Source organism: Lonchura striata, chromosome 29 (genome assembly GCF_050655825.1).
Source record: "Lonchura striata isolate lonStrDom1 chromosome 29, ASM5065582v1, whole genome shotgun sequence".
Taxonomy (NCBI): domain Eukaryota; kingdom Metazoa; phylum Chordata; class Aves; order Passeriformes; family Estrildidae; genus Lonchura; species Lonchura striata.
The window spans coordinates 4,882,776-4,897,950 of NC_140731.1; the positions used below are offsets into that span (position 1 = coordinate 4,882,776).

Consider the following 15,175-nt stretch of genomic DNA (forward strand, 5'->3'; position numbering starts at 1 on the left):
GAGAGAGGAGGAAAGAGGAGTTTTATACACATTTGCCACAAGAAATGTACAACACAGCAAGGAAGGCAGAACAGCCCCTCCTGCCAGGCAGCTCCCGGTGCCGGGACACCCATGGCATCGCCACCAAACCGCCGGGTGGGACCAGAATCTGGGACAAGCTGGGTGGGAGGGACACAGTTCATCCCATTGCAAGACACCAGAGCTGGGCTTCAGGAGGCTGGGCTGCTGTCAGGAAGAGAGAGGAGGTGCTTCTTTCCTTGTCAACCTTCAGGACTCAGAATCTCACTCCCGAAGATTTGACCGAGGTGGTGGTGACGCATCTCCGCACGGAGGAGGATCCCCCGCCAGAGCCGCACATCCTTCCGCTTCCAGAGGAGAAGCCGCCAGCGTACATTCCTCCCCCCATCCCACAGCTGCCGCCCATGCTGCCTCCTCCAAAGCTGCTGCCTCCTCCGCAGATGCCGCCTCCTCCCATTCCTCCTCCCATGCCGCTGCCTCCGAATCCGCCTCCCATGCCGCTGCCTCCGAATCCGCCTCCCATGCCTCCTCTGCCTCCAGAGACAGTCGTCCTGCCCACCACAGCTGGAAGAGAAGCACAGGTTATGTCCCGTTGCCCGGTCGCAGGCTGTCTCTGTAAAGACAGTCTGATGCTTTTTCTGAAGGACCCCGGGGCGGATACTTACAGACATTGACGTTGGACATGGTATCGTTGCACAGCCTGTGAAGGAAATTGGACATTTTAATTACCCAATAAAGAGAGGTTGTAAAAACTTTAAACTGTGTTTTGACTGTCAAACCATTTTCCTGGTTCATCCTCCTTTGGAATCACTAGAATATTGGAGGAGGGAAGGGGTTGGCAATTCCTCTTTACAATGAGATTTTTCCAGATCTGAGGGTCATTAAAAACTCACCAGTCACAGAGACGGGGCAGCAGCTTTACCATCTCTAGGGGGCCAGTTATGGGTCCTGACCCCCAGAATACCCCCACAAAGTATCAATCACAACATCCACCCATTAGCCCAAATAATTGGTTTGGGATTACAGTCAATATTCCAGGTGTAGTTCACAGCAGCCAATGAGAGCTCAGTTGTTTACCTGTTCTCCTCCCCCTCCAGCAGCTTCCTGTACATGGCAATCTCAACGTCCAGGGCAATCTTGACATTCAGCAGCTCCTGGTACTCCTTCAGCAGGCGAGCCAGTTCCTCCTTGTCCTTCTGTAGGGCACTCTCCAGCTCTTCCAGCTTCAACCTGGCATCTTTGAGAGCCATCTCCCCTCTCTCCTCGGCCTCAGCAATGGCTGCCTGCAGCTGCTGGTTCTGGGGAGCAAAACAGGAGCTTTCTCAGACCTCATTTTGTCCCTAATGACCAGTCCTCAGACCCCCAAGAGGAGAAATCAGGAGACAAATAAACATCTGCATGAAGTGAACTTGGTGTGACGGAAGGTTTCTGCCCCACTCATGGTCTTTTGTGATGTAACCTGCTGCCATCTTCCCCTGAGACACCAACCAGCCCCTTCCTTTCTTCATATCCTCGATCTCATCTCCGAGGCATCAACCAATCCCTACCTGCTTCTTCACATTCTCAATCTCAGCCCGCAGCCTCTGAATGTTCCTGGTCAGCTCCTGGATCTCAATCTTGGTGTTGCGGAGGTTGTCCCCGTGCCGGCCGGCCGTGCTCTGGAGCTGCTCGTACTGATGGCACCAAAACAGAACAATACATCAGGGACACATTCCTGGTGCCTCTAGGAGATTTGTCCCCAGTTTCAAGGCTCGGGTGACACTACAAGGACCCACTGCACTGCCAATGGATGCCCAGCTCAATGTTCAAGGTGGCTCTGGGGCTCAGTCATGGGGTTTGAGCCTTGAAATGGACCTTGGTGACACTAAAATCATCTCTTGGCTTCTGAAAAGCCACTTGGGCTGGAATTTTCTCATTAAGATGCATTTTAGGCCATTTTTATTGAGAGCTTTTGATGCCTGAAGTTTTAGCATTCATACTATCCAGACTCTGTACTCCATTGGCGGGTAACCCTGAACTTAATACAAAGTGTTAGCAAGTTCACTCTGAACTTTACATAAAGTGTTAGCAAGTTCTCCTCACAGTTTAGTAAGAAAAAACAATATTTTTCCAGCCCAAGAACCAAGCTTCAGGCCCAAAAAGTATAAACAACAGTGAATTGAGGAGAGCAGTCTGAAAGGATGGGACTGCATAACCTGGAGCTGGAATTGGACAATTAACCTCAATATGTAAATAAAAGTGTGAAATCTCATGACCTATCATCCATCTTGGATCCATATTGGGTCCATCTGGTCCTCTGCCAGGCCCTTGTACTGCCCAAGGTGTATTGTTTGAAGGCCTTTTTAATAAATACCTACTTTATTCTTTTAAAACTGTCTGGCCTCTGTTCTAGGCAGCCTCTCGAGGCATTGGTTTGCGCCACACACCTCAGTGAGTTTGGGACGCATTGGGAAGAGTGAGTCAGATCCCTCAAAAGCACTTCAATACCTCTGGACCTTCCTTGCACCACAAGCTCCAGCCCCGTTAGCTTGAAAAGGTGTCTCACCCAGACATAAATTATTGTAAAGCACCCAGCCACACCCAGGAGTCTCGACTGCTCCCTGATTCACCTGGCTCTGGTACCAGGCCTCAGCCTCAGCCCGGCTGCTCTGGGCGATCTGCTCGTACTGGCGCCGAACCTCCTCAATGATGCTGTCCAGGTCCAGGTGCCGGTTGTTGTCCATGGACACCACCACGGACAGGTCCCGGCTGATCGTCTGCATCTGAGACAGCTCCTGCAACCAAGACATGAGTCAGAGGCACCATCTCAAGCCTAAATCCACCCAGACACCCCGTCCAACCTCAGTGTTCTTAGCCACCACACACCTGATAAAAATTTCAGCCCCCCTGGAGAAGAGAGAGCTCCTACCTCCTCGTAGATGCACCTCAGGAAGTTGATTTCATCTGTCAGAGCTCCCACCCTGGCTTCCAGCTCGACTTTGGTCATATAGGCACTGTCCACATCCTAAAGGAAACATCCCACAGAAAATAATTTTTTTTCCTCTTGGGAATCCTTCAGGCTTGTGTGAATCGCTGTCTGTGCTGAGGGTTTGGTGTTATTCACTGGGACATCATTATGTTTATATATAATTCAGTAACCATATATGTAAATAATTTTAAATAAATAATATTATAGTGTCTCCAATTATGTAAATTAAATATAAGGGGTTCTGGATATCAGCTGGGAGATTGTAAAAACTCCACAATTCCCATTCAAGCACAGATAGAGCGAAATATTGAGAGATTATTTTGTGGTGCCTGTGACTCACCTTCTTCAGCACCACAAACTCGTTCTCGGCTGTCGTGCGCCGGTTGATCTCTTCCTCATACCTATGGAGAAGAAAAGTGCAAATTGTATTCCTGGACTTTCCTGCCTAAGGCCATTAGAAACAAACTAAAAGGGGAAAAATCCCTAAATTAAAATATTTATACTGAAAAACTATCTCTGCTATCACCATAAAAAACAGTTGGGGAAAATTAAAGTGACCAAAAGGCTGCTTGAGCTGCTCGTAGCTCCACACTCACTTGGTTTTGTAATCCTCGACATACTGCTGCATGTTCTGCAGCTCCGATTCCAGCTGGCCCCGCTGTGCCAGGATTGAGTCCAGCTGCCTCCGCAGGTTCTGGATGTAATTCTCAAAGATCACATCCAGGTTCTTCCTCGGCCCTGTTGGTCCTTGCTGCTGGAGCAGCTCCCACTTGGTGGAGAGCACCTTGTTCTGCTGCTCCAGGAATCGGACCTACAGCCAAGACACAGAGGACCCACCATCACACAGGAACAGCTCCCACCAAAACATCTCTTGCATCACTCAGAAAGTTTTGCATGGTGAGCAGAGAACCAATTAACTCTGGCTTTTTCACTTTCTGTTGGTGCCTAAGGTGCAAAATCAGGAAAATAAGGAAATTTCTAATATTTTTTCTGCTCAAAGGAGTTTTTATGCATTGCCCTTGGACTCCAAGTCCATCCCCATCATAAGTAGTGTAGAAATCTGATCTCCAGCCTAGATTTAAAAGCCTGGAGACTTGAAAGAGAAAAAGATATAAATTAATTCTTAAATGGGAGGTTGTTTGGGCAGAGAGTGGTGGAGGAGGAAGAATCTGTGCCTGAAACTTGCGGAGGTTGAAGGTGTTGAACCTGCTTGAGAGCATAACCTCAGAGTAGAGCTTGGTGCAACAGGACAGATGAAAGCCCTGGAGACATTGCTTTGATCTTGTGTGGAGGAGAGATTCCCATCTCTTCCCTTAATGAAAAGGCTCTGCTCAAGCTTCTCTGCGTGCTGGGATTTAGCTCCAGCAGGACATTTCTGCAGAATTGGAAAGTTCCTCCTAATTCTGGCCTTAATCACTCACAATCCCACCCTCTCACCTTGTCGATGAAGGAGGCAAACTGGTTGTTCAGGGTCTTGATCTGCTCCTTCTCCTGGTTTTTAACTTGCTGGATCTGGGGATCAATCTCCACATGGACCGGACGCAGGAGGGTCGTGTCAATCTGCACTGGCTGGATCCCAGGGCCGGCTCTCCCAGGGCCACCCATGCCAAAGCCTGGGCCACCAAAGCCACCCATTCCTCCACCACCCATTCCACCACCAAAGCCACCCATTCCACCACCAAAGCCACCCATTCCACCACCAAAGCTACCCATTCCTCCTCCACCCCCCATTCCACCTCCACCCATTCCTCCAAAGCCACACATTCCTCCTCCTCCTCCACCCATTCCGCCCCCAAAACTGCCAAGACCCCCATAGCTCCCGCCAAAGCCGCCCATCCTGCTGCCATACCCGCCACCGTAGCACCCGCCCATGGACATCCTGGCGCTGCCCCCCATGTTGTGGAGGCTCCGGCTGCCAAAGCCCCCGCACCGTCCTCCGCCTCCGAATCCCCTGGACACGGAGTACGAGCTGTAGCTGCTCCTGCTCCGGCTGCCACCTCCAAAGCCACCACCAATTGCAGAGCAGGAGCTAAAGCCTCTCCTGCTCCCCCCTCCAAAGCTCCTGCAGACAGACTGACGAGACATGGCTGGTTATCCTCAAAAGAGCCAAGAGTGGAGAAGCTGAGGAACTCAATGGGGTTGTGGGTGAGGAGGTGGGTGGAAGAAGGGAAGTCAGTCCCTCTGGCTGGAGGGCAGCAGACGCTCCCTTTTATGTGTTTTTGGAGGTGGGCTGGGTCTGCATGGGCGTGAAGGAGGAGACAGGTCCTGTCTTCATCAGTGTGGCGTGGCTAAAGATTTCCATCTCCAATTTGCCAAACATTGACCCGACCCAGAAACACACCCTCTAATGCAGAAGAAAAGGCAAAAAAGATACAACTGGGGCTCCCAGCACTCCATGACTAAGGAATCCTACACCTTGTGGAGCAGCAAGAGCCTCCCTGGGATATACCAGGCATTTTTTTTTCCACCTTTAATCCACTGGGGCTTTTTCCCTGCTTGTGTTTATCTTTAAATCTCTCACTCCAAAACCCCATTGCAGGCAAGCACTGCGGTTCATGCCAAATTGTAGCATGGCTTTCACAATTCCCAAAACACACCTAAGTTACACCCTCAGACTTCTTTTTACTTGGAAAATTGCCTTTGGCTTGGAGAATTAAATTTCTCAATCTACAGCCAGGGCTCAGCAAATTGCATTTTGATGAGGCTCTGCACCTTTTTGATAAATAAAACCTCACCGGTGACGAGACACTGGTGCTGGCACTGGAAATTCATTTATTGTTGGACTAAAGCATGTTCCACTGTCTTCATGCCAAGATAATCTCAGCACTGGTGAGGAAATACCCTATCTGGGAAACCTGTGTAGGATTTTCTGAAAGCTTCAGGACCATGAGGAGACACCAGGCACTGGCTGCCATGGTGGGATGTGCAGGAAGATGGAGGGACAGCCCCAGGAACGCAGTGGGAGGAGGGATCCCAAACCTTGCTGTCCACATCACATGCCCTGGAACAATTTAAATGCAATTAATAGAGCTCAACTCAGTTATAGAGATGTGAAAATCTGGAGAGCACAGGGCTTCTTTTCAGCTGTTTCACTTATTTTGGTGTTTATATGCAAATATATATTTTAGCAGATGTAGTTTTTAGAAAGGTAGGAGGTTGGAATTCTCCAGTTCTGATCCCAAACTGAGGATGGATTCAGACTATAATCTGTCACAGAATTCCAGAATGGTTTGGGTTTAAAAGGACCTTACAGCCCATCTCATTCCACCTCCTGCCATGGGCCAAGACACCTTCCACTATCCCAGGTGGCTCCAAGCCCCATCCAACTTGGCCTCGGACATTTCCAAGGAGTGGGCATGCACCACCCTTCACAGAATCATGGAATGATTCAGGCTGACTCTGTAAGTCTTTTAATCCAAAAATCCATCACAGATCCACCCTTTTGCCTTGCTTATCAAACAGCAATTAGTCTAATTTTCTTTTTTAATAAAAAAAATAGATGTCTTTATTACTTTTAAGCACTTTAAAGCCACCTAGGCCATACTGAAGTCCAAACCCACAGGTCTGGAAACACCTAACTGTATTGGCAGCCATCTGGTGCAGGTCTCAGAATTCTCACAGGACACATATTAATTTAAAGCTTCTGGAAAATCCACACCAGCAACTTCTGGTATCATCAGATGTTTAAATATCTCTAAAAATATCACCCAGACACCCATTTCCAAAAGTGCCTTGGGACCAGGACATGCAGCTAAACTGGCATTTCCACTGGAAAACATGACATTCCCTGTGTTTATCCCACCTCCAGGACCTGTGTGGGTCTGGGAGGACTCAAGGAGGTGGATTGGGAAGGATAGATAAGGCTAAGAAAAATCATGGAATCACAGAATTGTTAAGAGTGGAAAAGACCTTCAAGATCATCAAGTCCTACTTTTGCAAAAAAAAAAATAGTATCAAAATCTCACTGAGAGCAAAGGAAGGGAGGGGTTAGGAGTTGGACATAAGTTTTTACAGGCAATAAAACAAAAAATATACAAGAAATCAATACACAGACAATAAAAATGGGGGCTGGGGCACTGTCCCCCAACAGCCCAGGCAAGACCCACCTCCCTCAGTGTTATCAAACCTCTGGTTACACTTTCCTGGGGGATTTTTGTTGGGATTTTTTTTCTCCTTCTGTGGGCGGGAAGACACGATCTGAAAGTTCTCCTGTTCCCAGGGGAGGAGAGTTCCCGAGTCAGCAAACGGCAGAGCCCCGAGCACCCATGGAGAGATAACACAGGGCGTTGAGTCACGGCCATGACTTCAGCCAAGCTTAGGAAATCGAACTGGGATTTGGGTATCGATACCACCTCCCAGTTCAGACATGGTGTGCAGAGCTGGAAGGGCTTGGGTGGGAATGGAGTGGAAAGATCATCCCATCCTACCCCTGCTATGGGCAGGGACACCTTCCAGTAGACCACACTGCTTCAAGCCCCATCCAATCTGGATTTGGGCATTTCCAGGGATGCAGCAGCCACAGCTTTTCCAGAAAATCCATTCCAGGATTTCACCACCCTCACAGGGAGGAATTCTTTCCTGATATCCCATCTAATCCTGTTCTCTTCCAGCTGGAAGCCATCACCCCTTAGCCCATCATTTCAGGCCCTTTCCAAGTCCCTCTACAGCTCTCATGGAGCCCCCAGTGAAGGAAAATGAGCTTCAGAGGTCACTTCCCACCCAAACTGTTCCACAATGCTGTGAAAATAAACAGGCCTTGAATAACTGAGAGGAAACCATGAAATCACAGAATCATGGAATGGTTTGGGCTGGAAAGGACCTTGAAGTTCATCTTGGTCCACCCCCTGCCATGGGCAGAGACAAACCCTGATTAATCCAATCCTATTTTCAGACCATGGAAAACTTTGTCTCTCCTCCAACCAGAGGCAGGAATTATATTACCTCTGTGTCTGGCCTGGGATAATTTTTCCCTAATTGCTGGTGTGATCCCAGGAATAAAAAGGGAGGGATTTGTAAGTATGTTTGTTTTAGCAACGGCCTTTGTGCTCCTGGAGAAGCCCTTTGTCTCTCCTCAGGCAGGAGTCACTGCTGGAAGCGAGTTTGGATTGGGGTGACTCCGAGGGAAGTCAATGCCTTTTCATTCAACACCACTTCAGGTCACTTTTACAACTCCCTGAATGCTTAACCATCGCTCAAACCATGTCCCCACCCAAGCAGTGACAAGCCCATGCTGGCAGCATTGTGTCATTCCATTGTGACATCCTGCTGTCACTGCTGGTACTGGATGTCTTCAGCCTTTACCAGCTCAGAATGGAACATGGGAGAAATGGGATGAGTCACTCCAAGCACAGCCTGTGGTTGGCCAGGGATGTGATTCAAGGGCTCCTGAGCAAGAGATCAAACCACAGCAGGAGGTTGGGGATCAAAATTTATCCAAATACTCTGCTTTTGAGGAGAGGTGGGTTTGATGGAGTAGCAGGGGAAGGTCTTGCTCTTCCCATGGTCTCAGTTATCCTTTGGAGATGCCTTAAGAGCAATTCATGTATCCTCAGTGAGTCCAGATAGTAGGAAAGCTGCAGGGCTGGCTCCAAAATAATGGATACCAAGGAATTAGCTCCGAAGTATTTGGAAGGGTAATGTCCGCTCTTCCTTCTCCCACACCAACCATGGTAGGATGCTCCTAAAGCACTTGGAGTGGTGCGAAGAGTTTCCTGAGAGCTCCAGCAGTGGCACCACAGTCCTGGACCCACCTTGTAAGACATGGTGGGCAGTTGTGTGGTCAGGCACAGTGGCCAGGGAGAGGTGGGATAGCTGGACAACATCCAAATTGGCTAACTCCAGCAGGGAAAGGGCTTAGGAAGAGAAGGAGGAAGGGAAGAGTCTCCTAAAGTCCAGAGAATCTGAAAGTCTGCTCAGATCTGGTGGGAACAATGGTGGAACAACAATCTCTGCCATGTCTGGAGATCCTGCAGGACACATAGGAGGATCCAGGGGCTGCCTCTTTCTCTCTGCTAGGAGTGGGGTCATTCCCAGGGCTGTCAACAAAGACACCCCCAACTGTGTCACTGTCACTCTGCATCCAACGTCCCTTCAGCCTCCCTGGTGAGACCCTCCTCAAACTCTCCATATTTTTGGAGACAGAGACAGGTGAGAGGAGACCCAGTTGCCCCTTCACCTGAGTTCCTTTAAATTCAGACTTCAAAGGGCAGGAGAAAGTCAGGAAATGTTTTCAGATCTCATCAGAAGATGAGACTTGTTACAACATGAAACTCTTTGGTCGGAGAGAAAACCACACCAAGTTTCTGCCTCTTGTGTTTATTGGGGGATGGCACATGCCAAGGAGAAAGGCTTAAGCAAACACACATGACTGTTCTCGTAGTCCCAAGGAAAATATGAACCCTGAGTAAAAATAAACATTTTACAACAGCACGAGTGAAGCTTGGGGAGAAAAAGCAAACTAAAAGTCAGCTGGGTAAGAAACATCTTCAGATGGGCCAAGGCACCAGGAAGAAATTCCTGTTTTGGAGCTTGAGCTGCAGCTGATGAATGATACTGATTAAAGTTGCACTACGGCTGGATCCAGCACAAGAGCTTGAGAGAAGCACTCGGAGCTGTGATCAGATCCATCCCCGCTCCTCCTTGTGGTCGGGTGCCGCTTGCTTGGAGGGTGCTGGGCTCAGTCAGGTTTGGGGCTCCCCATGAATGGGCAGGTCCCACTCCCAAAGGAGAGCTGAGCACCTTGATGTCCAGCAGCTGGAGGGGAGCACAAGGGATGGAGCTGTTCTCGGCTGCTGTTGGGAATCTCAGTCCTTACCAGGTGGATTTGGCCATGTTTGTCTCCTAGCCACAGTCTGAGTGATGGTTTAGGGACCATCAGTGCCCATCACTCAGTGGTCACTGGGATGTCATTGTGAAATTTGCTCCCTTTCTCCTCTGGATGCTAGGGGTTGGATGCCTTTCCTATGGCCTCCGGCTGGTGGGGCCGCTGTTCTTCAGGACGGTGCCAGATCCTCCCACCACCACCGAGTTAGATCCCCCACTCAGGGAGCCAAATCCACTCCCGGCACCAAATCCACCCCCTCCCAGGCTGAAGCATAAACCAGCACCGCCCGTGCTGCAGCTGCCTTTCCCGCTTCCAAAGCCAATTCCTCCTCCTCCAAGGCACATGCCGCTGCCATATCCACCTCCCACGGAGCTGCTGCCGCCTACCACAGCTGCAGAGAGGAACAAAAGGCACCAGGTTACCTCTGATGCCACCAAGAAGTTTGGGAGCATGAATCCCAGCCCGCCACACTCCTGTGGGAACAGTACTTACAGATGCTGACAGAGCTCTGGCACTCTCCAGACATCCTGCAAGGAAAAGAGTTGGAGTGTCAAATCCAGCCAGAGCATCTGGAGTTGTCCAACTCCATAAAGCCAGGATTGGTCCACTGACACAGCCACAGGACCATGGTCCACAGCTCATGACAACACCATCAATGTTTATGATGGTACACATTTTTCCCATTGATTGATCAGGATACACTGAAATTCTTGCTGCATCCCACCCACCTGCACTCCTCGCCCTCCAGCAGCTTCCTGTAGGTTGCAATCTCCACGTCCAAGGCAAGTTTGACGTTCATGAGCTCCTGGTATTCCCGGAGCTGCCGGGCCATGTCAGTCTTGGCTTTTTGCAGGGCTGTCTCCAGCTCGGCCAGTTTGTCCCTTGCATCCTTGAGAGCCACCTCCCCGCGCTGCTCCGCATCCGCAATCGACGTCTGAATGGTCTCACACTGGAGGGTAAGACATGGGCAGGATGAGTGGGGTGGGGGCAGCCAGTGAGAGATGCAACCATAATCCCAGATCAGAGAAACATGTAACGTTATGGATTGGACATATCCTTAAAGATGATCTGGAGCATGCACAGGGACACCTTCCACTATCCCGGATTGCTCCAAGCCATGTCCTACCTGGCCTTGGACACTTCCATGGATGGAGCATCCATAACTTCCCTGGGCAACATGTGCCACAGGCACTCAGGCTCAGCCTTTCCCAGGTCCCTCCCACGCCTGACAATTCCCACCACACTTACTTCCCTTCAGGGAAGTTCTAAAAGGCATGACCAAGAGGTCTTCCCCATTGCTCAAAAAAGATAACCCCCACCTGCTTCTTCACACTCTCAATCTCAGCCCGGATCCTCTGGATCACGCGGTTGAGTTCCGAGATCTCAATCTTGGTGTCCTTGAGGCTGTCACCATGCTTGCCCGCGGTTGCCTGCAGCTCCTCATACTGGCGGGATGAAACAGGAAGAGCATGTTGAGTCCACTGTGACCTCACAGCTGCTCCCACATCACCTCAGGGAAGTCTAGGAGAGCAAGTCTGTGCCAGGTCCACTCTGGATGGACCAGTGCCAGCAACGTCCCAGATCTTGCCATAGCCTGAGCTGCCACCAGTAGCTCTCCCACCCCCTTGGACACTGGAGAACCCCAGCAGCATGTGCCACCCTCACCTTGCAGCGGTACCAGGACTCGGCCTCCAGCCGGCTGCGGTTGGCGATCTCCTCGTACTGCGCCTTCACCTCGGCAATGATGCTGTCCAGGTCCAGGTTCCGGTTGTTGTCCATGGACAGAACGACAGAGGTGTCAGACACTTGCTGCTGCATCTGGGACAACTCCTGCAGGTGACACCCAACCCGACTTTAGCCCTTCCAGAGCTTCCTTATGGTGCCACAACCCTTCCCCCATCCTGGTGCCCCAGAGTACTCACTGCCTCGTAAAGACACTTGAGGAAGTTGATCTCATCTGACAAAGAATCCAGTTTTCCCTGGAGTTCCACCTTGGTCATGTAGGCTCCATCCACATCCTGCAGCAGAGATGGGATGAGAAAACCTGCTCGGCACACACCAGTTAATCTAAAAGTTCATGGAACGGTCTGGGTTGGAAGGGACTTTAAATGTAATTCCACCCCATTCCATGGGCAGGGACACCTCCCACTCTCCCAGGCTGCTCCAAGCCCCAGTCAACCTGGCCTTGGACACTTCCAGGGGTCAGGCAGCCACAGCTGCTCTTAGAAATCCATTCCAGGGCCTCCCCACCCTCACAGGGAAGAATTCCTGCCCAATATCCCATCTATCCCTGCCCTCTGGCAGTGGGAAGCTATTCCCCCTGGTCCTGTCACTCCAGGCCCTCAAACCAAGTCCCTCTCCATCTTTCCTGGAGTCTCTTTAGGTAAAAAACAAGGACTGGACCTTCTTCAGGAGCACAAATTCGTTCTCAGCTGCCGTCCTTTTGTTTATCTCCTCCTCGTACCTGTGGATGGGAAGGAGGGAGATGGAATCGGGCTGCTTGTTTTGGCTCCGGCTCAGACTAATGAACATTGTTGGCCTCAGACTCATAAACCCGGCAAAAATAGATCTGCCATGAGGGAGATTTATGGACAGGGAACCACACTTTGCCTTTCAGGACAAGCCCTGGCTTCTGCACTTCCCGTGCCTGGGTGAGGAAAGCCTGGAAAGAGGAATTCTGGCTCTGCTAAAGGGAGTCCTGGTGCTTGCAGCCACTCCAAGTTCCTTCTACGAGATCCAAGAACCTTCAGCTCCTCACAAGTATAATGGAATCTCCTGATTCAGAAGGGGCTTACAGGGATCATCGAGTTCAGCTCCTGGCCCTGCACAGGACACCCCAGAATCCCAAATGGACCCAAATCTTCCAGATGCTCATCTCCAAATATAAAGTCAATTTTCACCCAGCAACCTCTTGCTGATCCCAGGTCTTGTGGATTCCCACAATTCCCAGACTTCCTTGCCCACTGTTTTTTGCAATTCCTCAAGTGGATTCATTTCTCCAGTCTTTGTTCTACTTTTTCCAAGTAGACACATTTCATCTTCATATTTATAGACTAAAATAAATTATATATTATAATAAATAACAGCAGGAAAATAATCTTTATTTTTCCTTTTTTTGTTCTTCATGTCAACCTTCCACAGAAATCCTCAAATCCTGAATGATATTACATGAAAGAATCATGAGGAAATCCATAAGGAAATTAGAGCTGGGTTTAGCAACTGATTAATTAATTCTTAATTATTATTAATGGTTCTTAAGGAATTCCTTCTTGAGAAAGACAAAGACTGGAGGATCCTCCTTCAGGAAGAAGCACAATTTGAGCAATATACTGAGAAAATCTGAGAGAAGTTGAGAAATACCTTGAAAAAGCCCCACTTTTCATCCAAACTCACTTTTCCCAAAACATTTTACATTTTCTAACCATCGGGGGAAAAAAAATCAATGCTGATAATTATTATCAATATTTCTTCTTTTTTTTAATGGCTGTTTGAAGTGAGTTTTTCTCTCTGTTTATTCACCATCAGGCACCCCAAGCAACCTACTTTGTCTTGAAGTCCTCCACCATGTCCTGGAAGCTCTTCAGCTCTGTCTCCAGCTGGAGCTTCTCACTGGAGAGACAATCCAGCTGCTTCCTCAGCCCACTGATGTAGGTCTCAAAGAAAGGGTCCAGGTTCCTACCGCCTGTTCCTGTACCGCCCTGTTCCTGCAGCAGCTTCCACTTGGTCTCCAGGACTCGGTTCTGCTGCTCCAGGAACCGGACCTAAACAGGTGGGGAAAGAGTCAAATTCTCCCTTCAAAACCCCATCTTTTTACTGATTGTTTTCCCCATGTGTTTTCCATATTTTATTCCCATTTAATGTGTGGTAACTCCCCAGTCCTATAGGACAGGTAGGACCACAGTGGATGGGGTGAGTGGGCAAAAGGGGGTCACGTCCCCTTCCCAATTTTGGAGCCTCTAAACAGGAGAAACGCAATGAACTTTGTGGGTTTGGCATCTTCTTGTTCAAAATAGTCAAAAAAGTCCCAACATCTTCAAAATAGAACAAAACATCAAAAAAGTCTGATCATCTCCTTAAAAATAGCCTAAATCACTACATATCCCATCTTCTCCTTAAAAATAGTCTAAAACACCCAAATCCCAACATCTCCTTAAAAATATTCCCCAAAAAATCCCACCTTCTGCTTTAAAATAGCTCAAGGCACCCAAAATTACATCTTCTCTTTAAAAGTAGCCAAAGCACCCAAAATCCCATTAAAAATAGCCCCAAACACTAAAAAAATTTCACCTGTTCCTTCAAAGTAGCCAAATTTTCCCCTTAAAACAGCCCATTTTGCCCTTAAAAACAGCCCCAAACACCTCCAGTTTATGGTGATCTGGGCAACTGCAGCTCTGGGTGCCCCTGGATGAGCATCTCCTGGTCATTCCCACCCTCCAGAGATGATCCTGCAGTGAAGCCCCTCCAAACCTTGTCGATGAAGGAGGCAAATTTGTCGTTGAGTTTCTTGATCTCCTCCCATTCCTGTGTCCGAACCTTCTGGATCTCGGGGTCAATCTCCAGATTGAGGGGGGCCAGCAGGCTCTGGTTGATGGTCACCTCCCTGATGCCGCCCGGGGGGCATGAGGGGAAGCCCTGGCCCCCCATCCCACCATCAAATCCTCCACCAAAGCCACCAAAGCCACTGCCAGGGCCTCCACCAAAGCACCCTGCACCATAGCTGCCCCCAAATCCTGCTCCAGCCCCAAAGCCAAAGCCTCTGCAGGCACCGCCGGCCCCACCAAATCCTCCCAGGGAGGTGCTTTTAGTGCCCCCCAGGGAATAGAGGCTCCTGCTGCTGAAGCCGCCGGCACCTCCAGATCCCCGGCATCCTCCACGGGGCACAGAGCCAAACATGACCTTGTTCTTGCTCCCGAAACACACTGAGCTGGAGCTGAACCCCTTGCCAAGAGCACAGGACTGGCGAGACATGGTGAAGAGTCCCCAAAATTCTGAGCAAAAGGCTGAGGCTGGAGCTTGGGAGGTGAGCAGAGCCAAGTCCTGTGGCAGCAGCTGCTGGGTCCCCCTTTTTATGGGCACAGGGAGTTGGTCGGTGCCAGGGGGGAGTGGAGATGTCATTTTTTGGGGATTGTTTCATTCCCTTCATTGTTTTCTGGTTTGAAAGGATGCCCTCCTCACTTTGCCACAACCATGACCTGCCTGCAAACACTCCCCAGAGAGCAAAGAAAAACAAAATTATTGTTGGTGTTGGAGCTGAACTTCAACCCAAATTCCCTGGGCCGTGGCCAAAGCCCCATGAACTCTCTGATGCATCACGCCCTCGAGGGAAACCTTGTTTTAACTAAATCTGCCATTTTCAGCCTGACACC

General features: G+C 49.6%; 2 protein-coding genes across 2 annotated transcripts; both read right to left on the reverse strand.

Moving 5' to 3' along the window:
- Nucleotides 1–2: 2 nt before the first annotated feature.
- Nucleotides 3–9,141, reverse strand: LOC110477827 (keratin, type II cytoskeletal cochleal). Its single transcript, XM_077788591.2, has 9 exons — nucleotides 4,424–9,141; nucleotides 3,583–3,797; nucleotides 3,327–3,387; nucleotides 2,927–3,022; nucleotides 2,628–2,792; nucleotides 1,566–1,691; nucleotides 1,096–1,316; nucleotides 684–718; nucleotides 3–582 (listed from the first exon to the last, which is right to left on the reverse strand). Exons 1-9 carry the CDS (start codon nucleotides 5,069–5,071, stop codon nucleotides 275–277), a joined length of 1,875 nt encoding a protein of 624 aa, XP_077644717.1. The 5' UTR covers nucleotides 5,072–9,141; the 3' UTR covers nucleotides 3–274.
- A 144-nt stretch (nucleotides 9,142–9,285) lies between these two features.
- On the reverse strand, nucleotides 9,286–14,881 carry LOC110477824 (keratin, type II cytoskeletal 4). Its single transcript, XM_031507234.3, has 9 exons — nucleotides 14,277–14,881; nucleotides 13,353–13,570; nucleotides 12,213–12,273; nucleotides 11,732–11,827; nucleotides 11,475–11,639; nucleotides 11,129–11,254; nucleotides 10,538–10,758; nucleotides 10,302–10,336; nucleotides 9,286–10,200 (listed from the first exon to the last, which is right to left on the reverse strand). The coding sequence occupies exons 1-9, from the start codon at nucleotides 14,775–14,777 to the stop codon at nucleotides 9,947–9,949; spliced, it is 1,677 nt and encodes a 558-aa protein (XP_031363094.2). The 5' UTR covers nucleotides 14,778–14,881; the 3' UTR covers nucleotides 9,286–9,946.
- Between the last annotated feature and the right edge of the window lie 294 nt (nucleotides 14,882–15,175).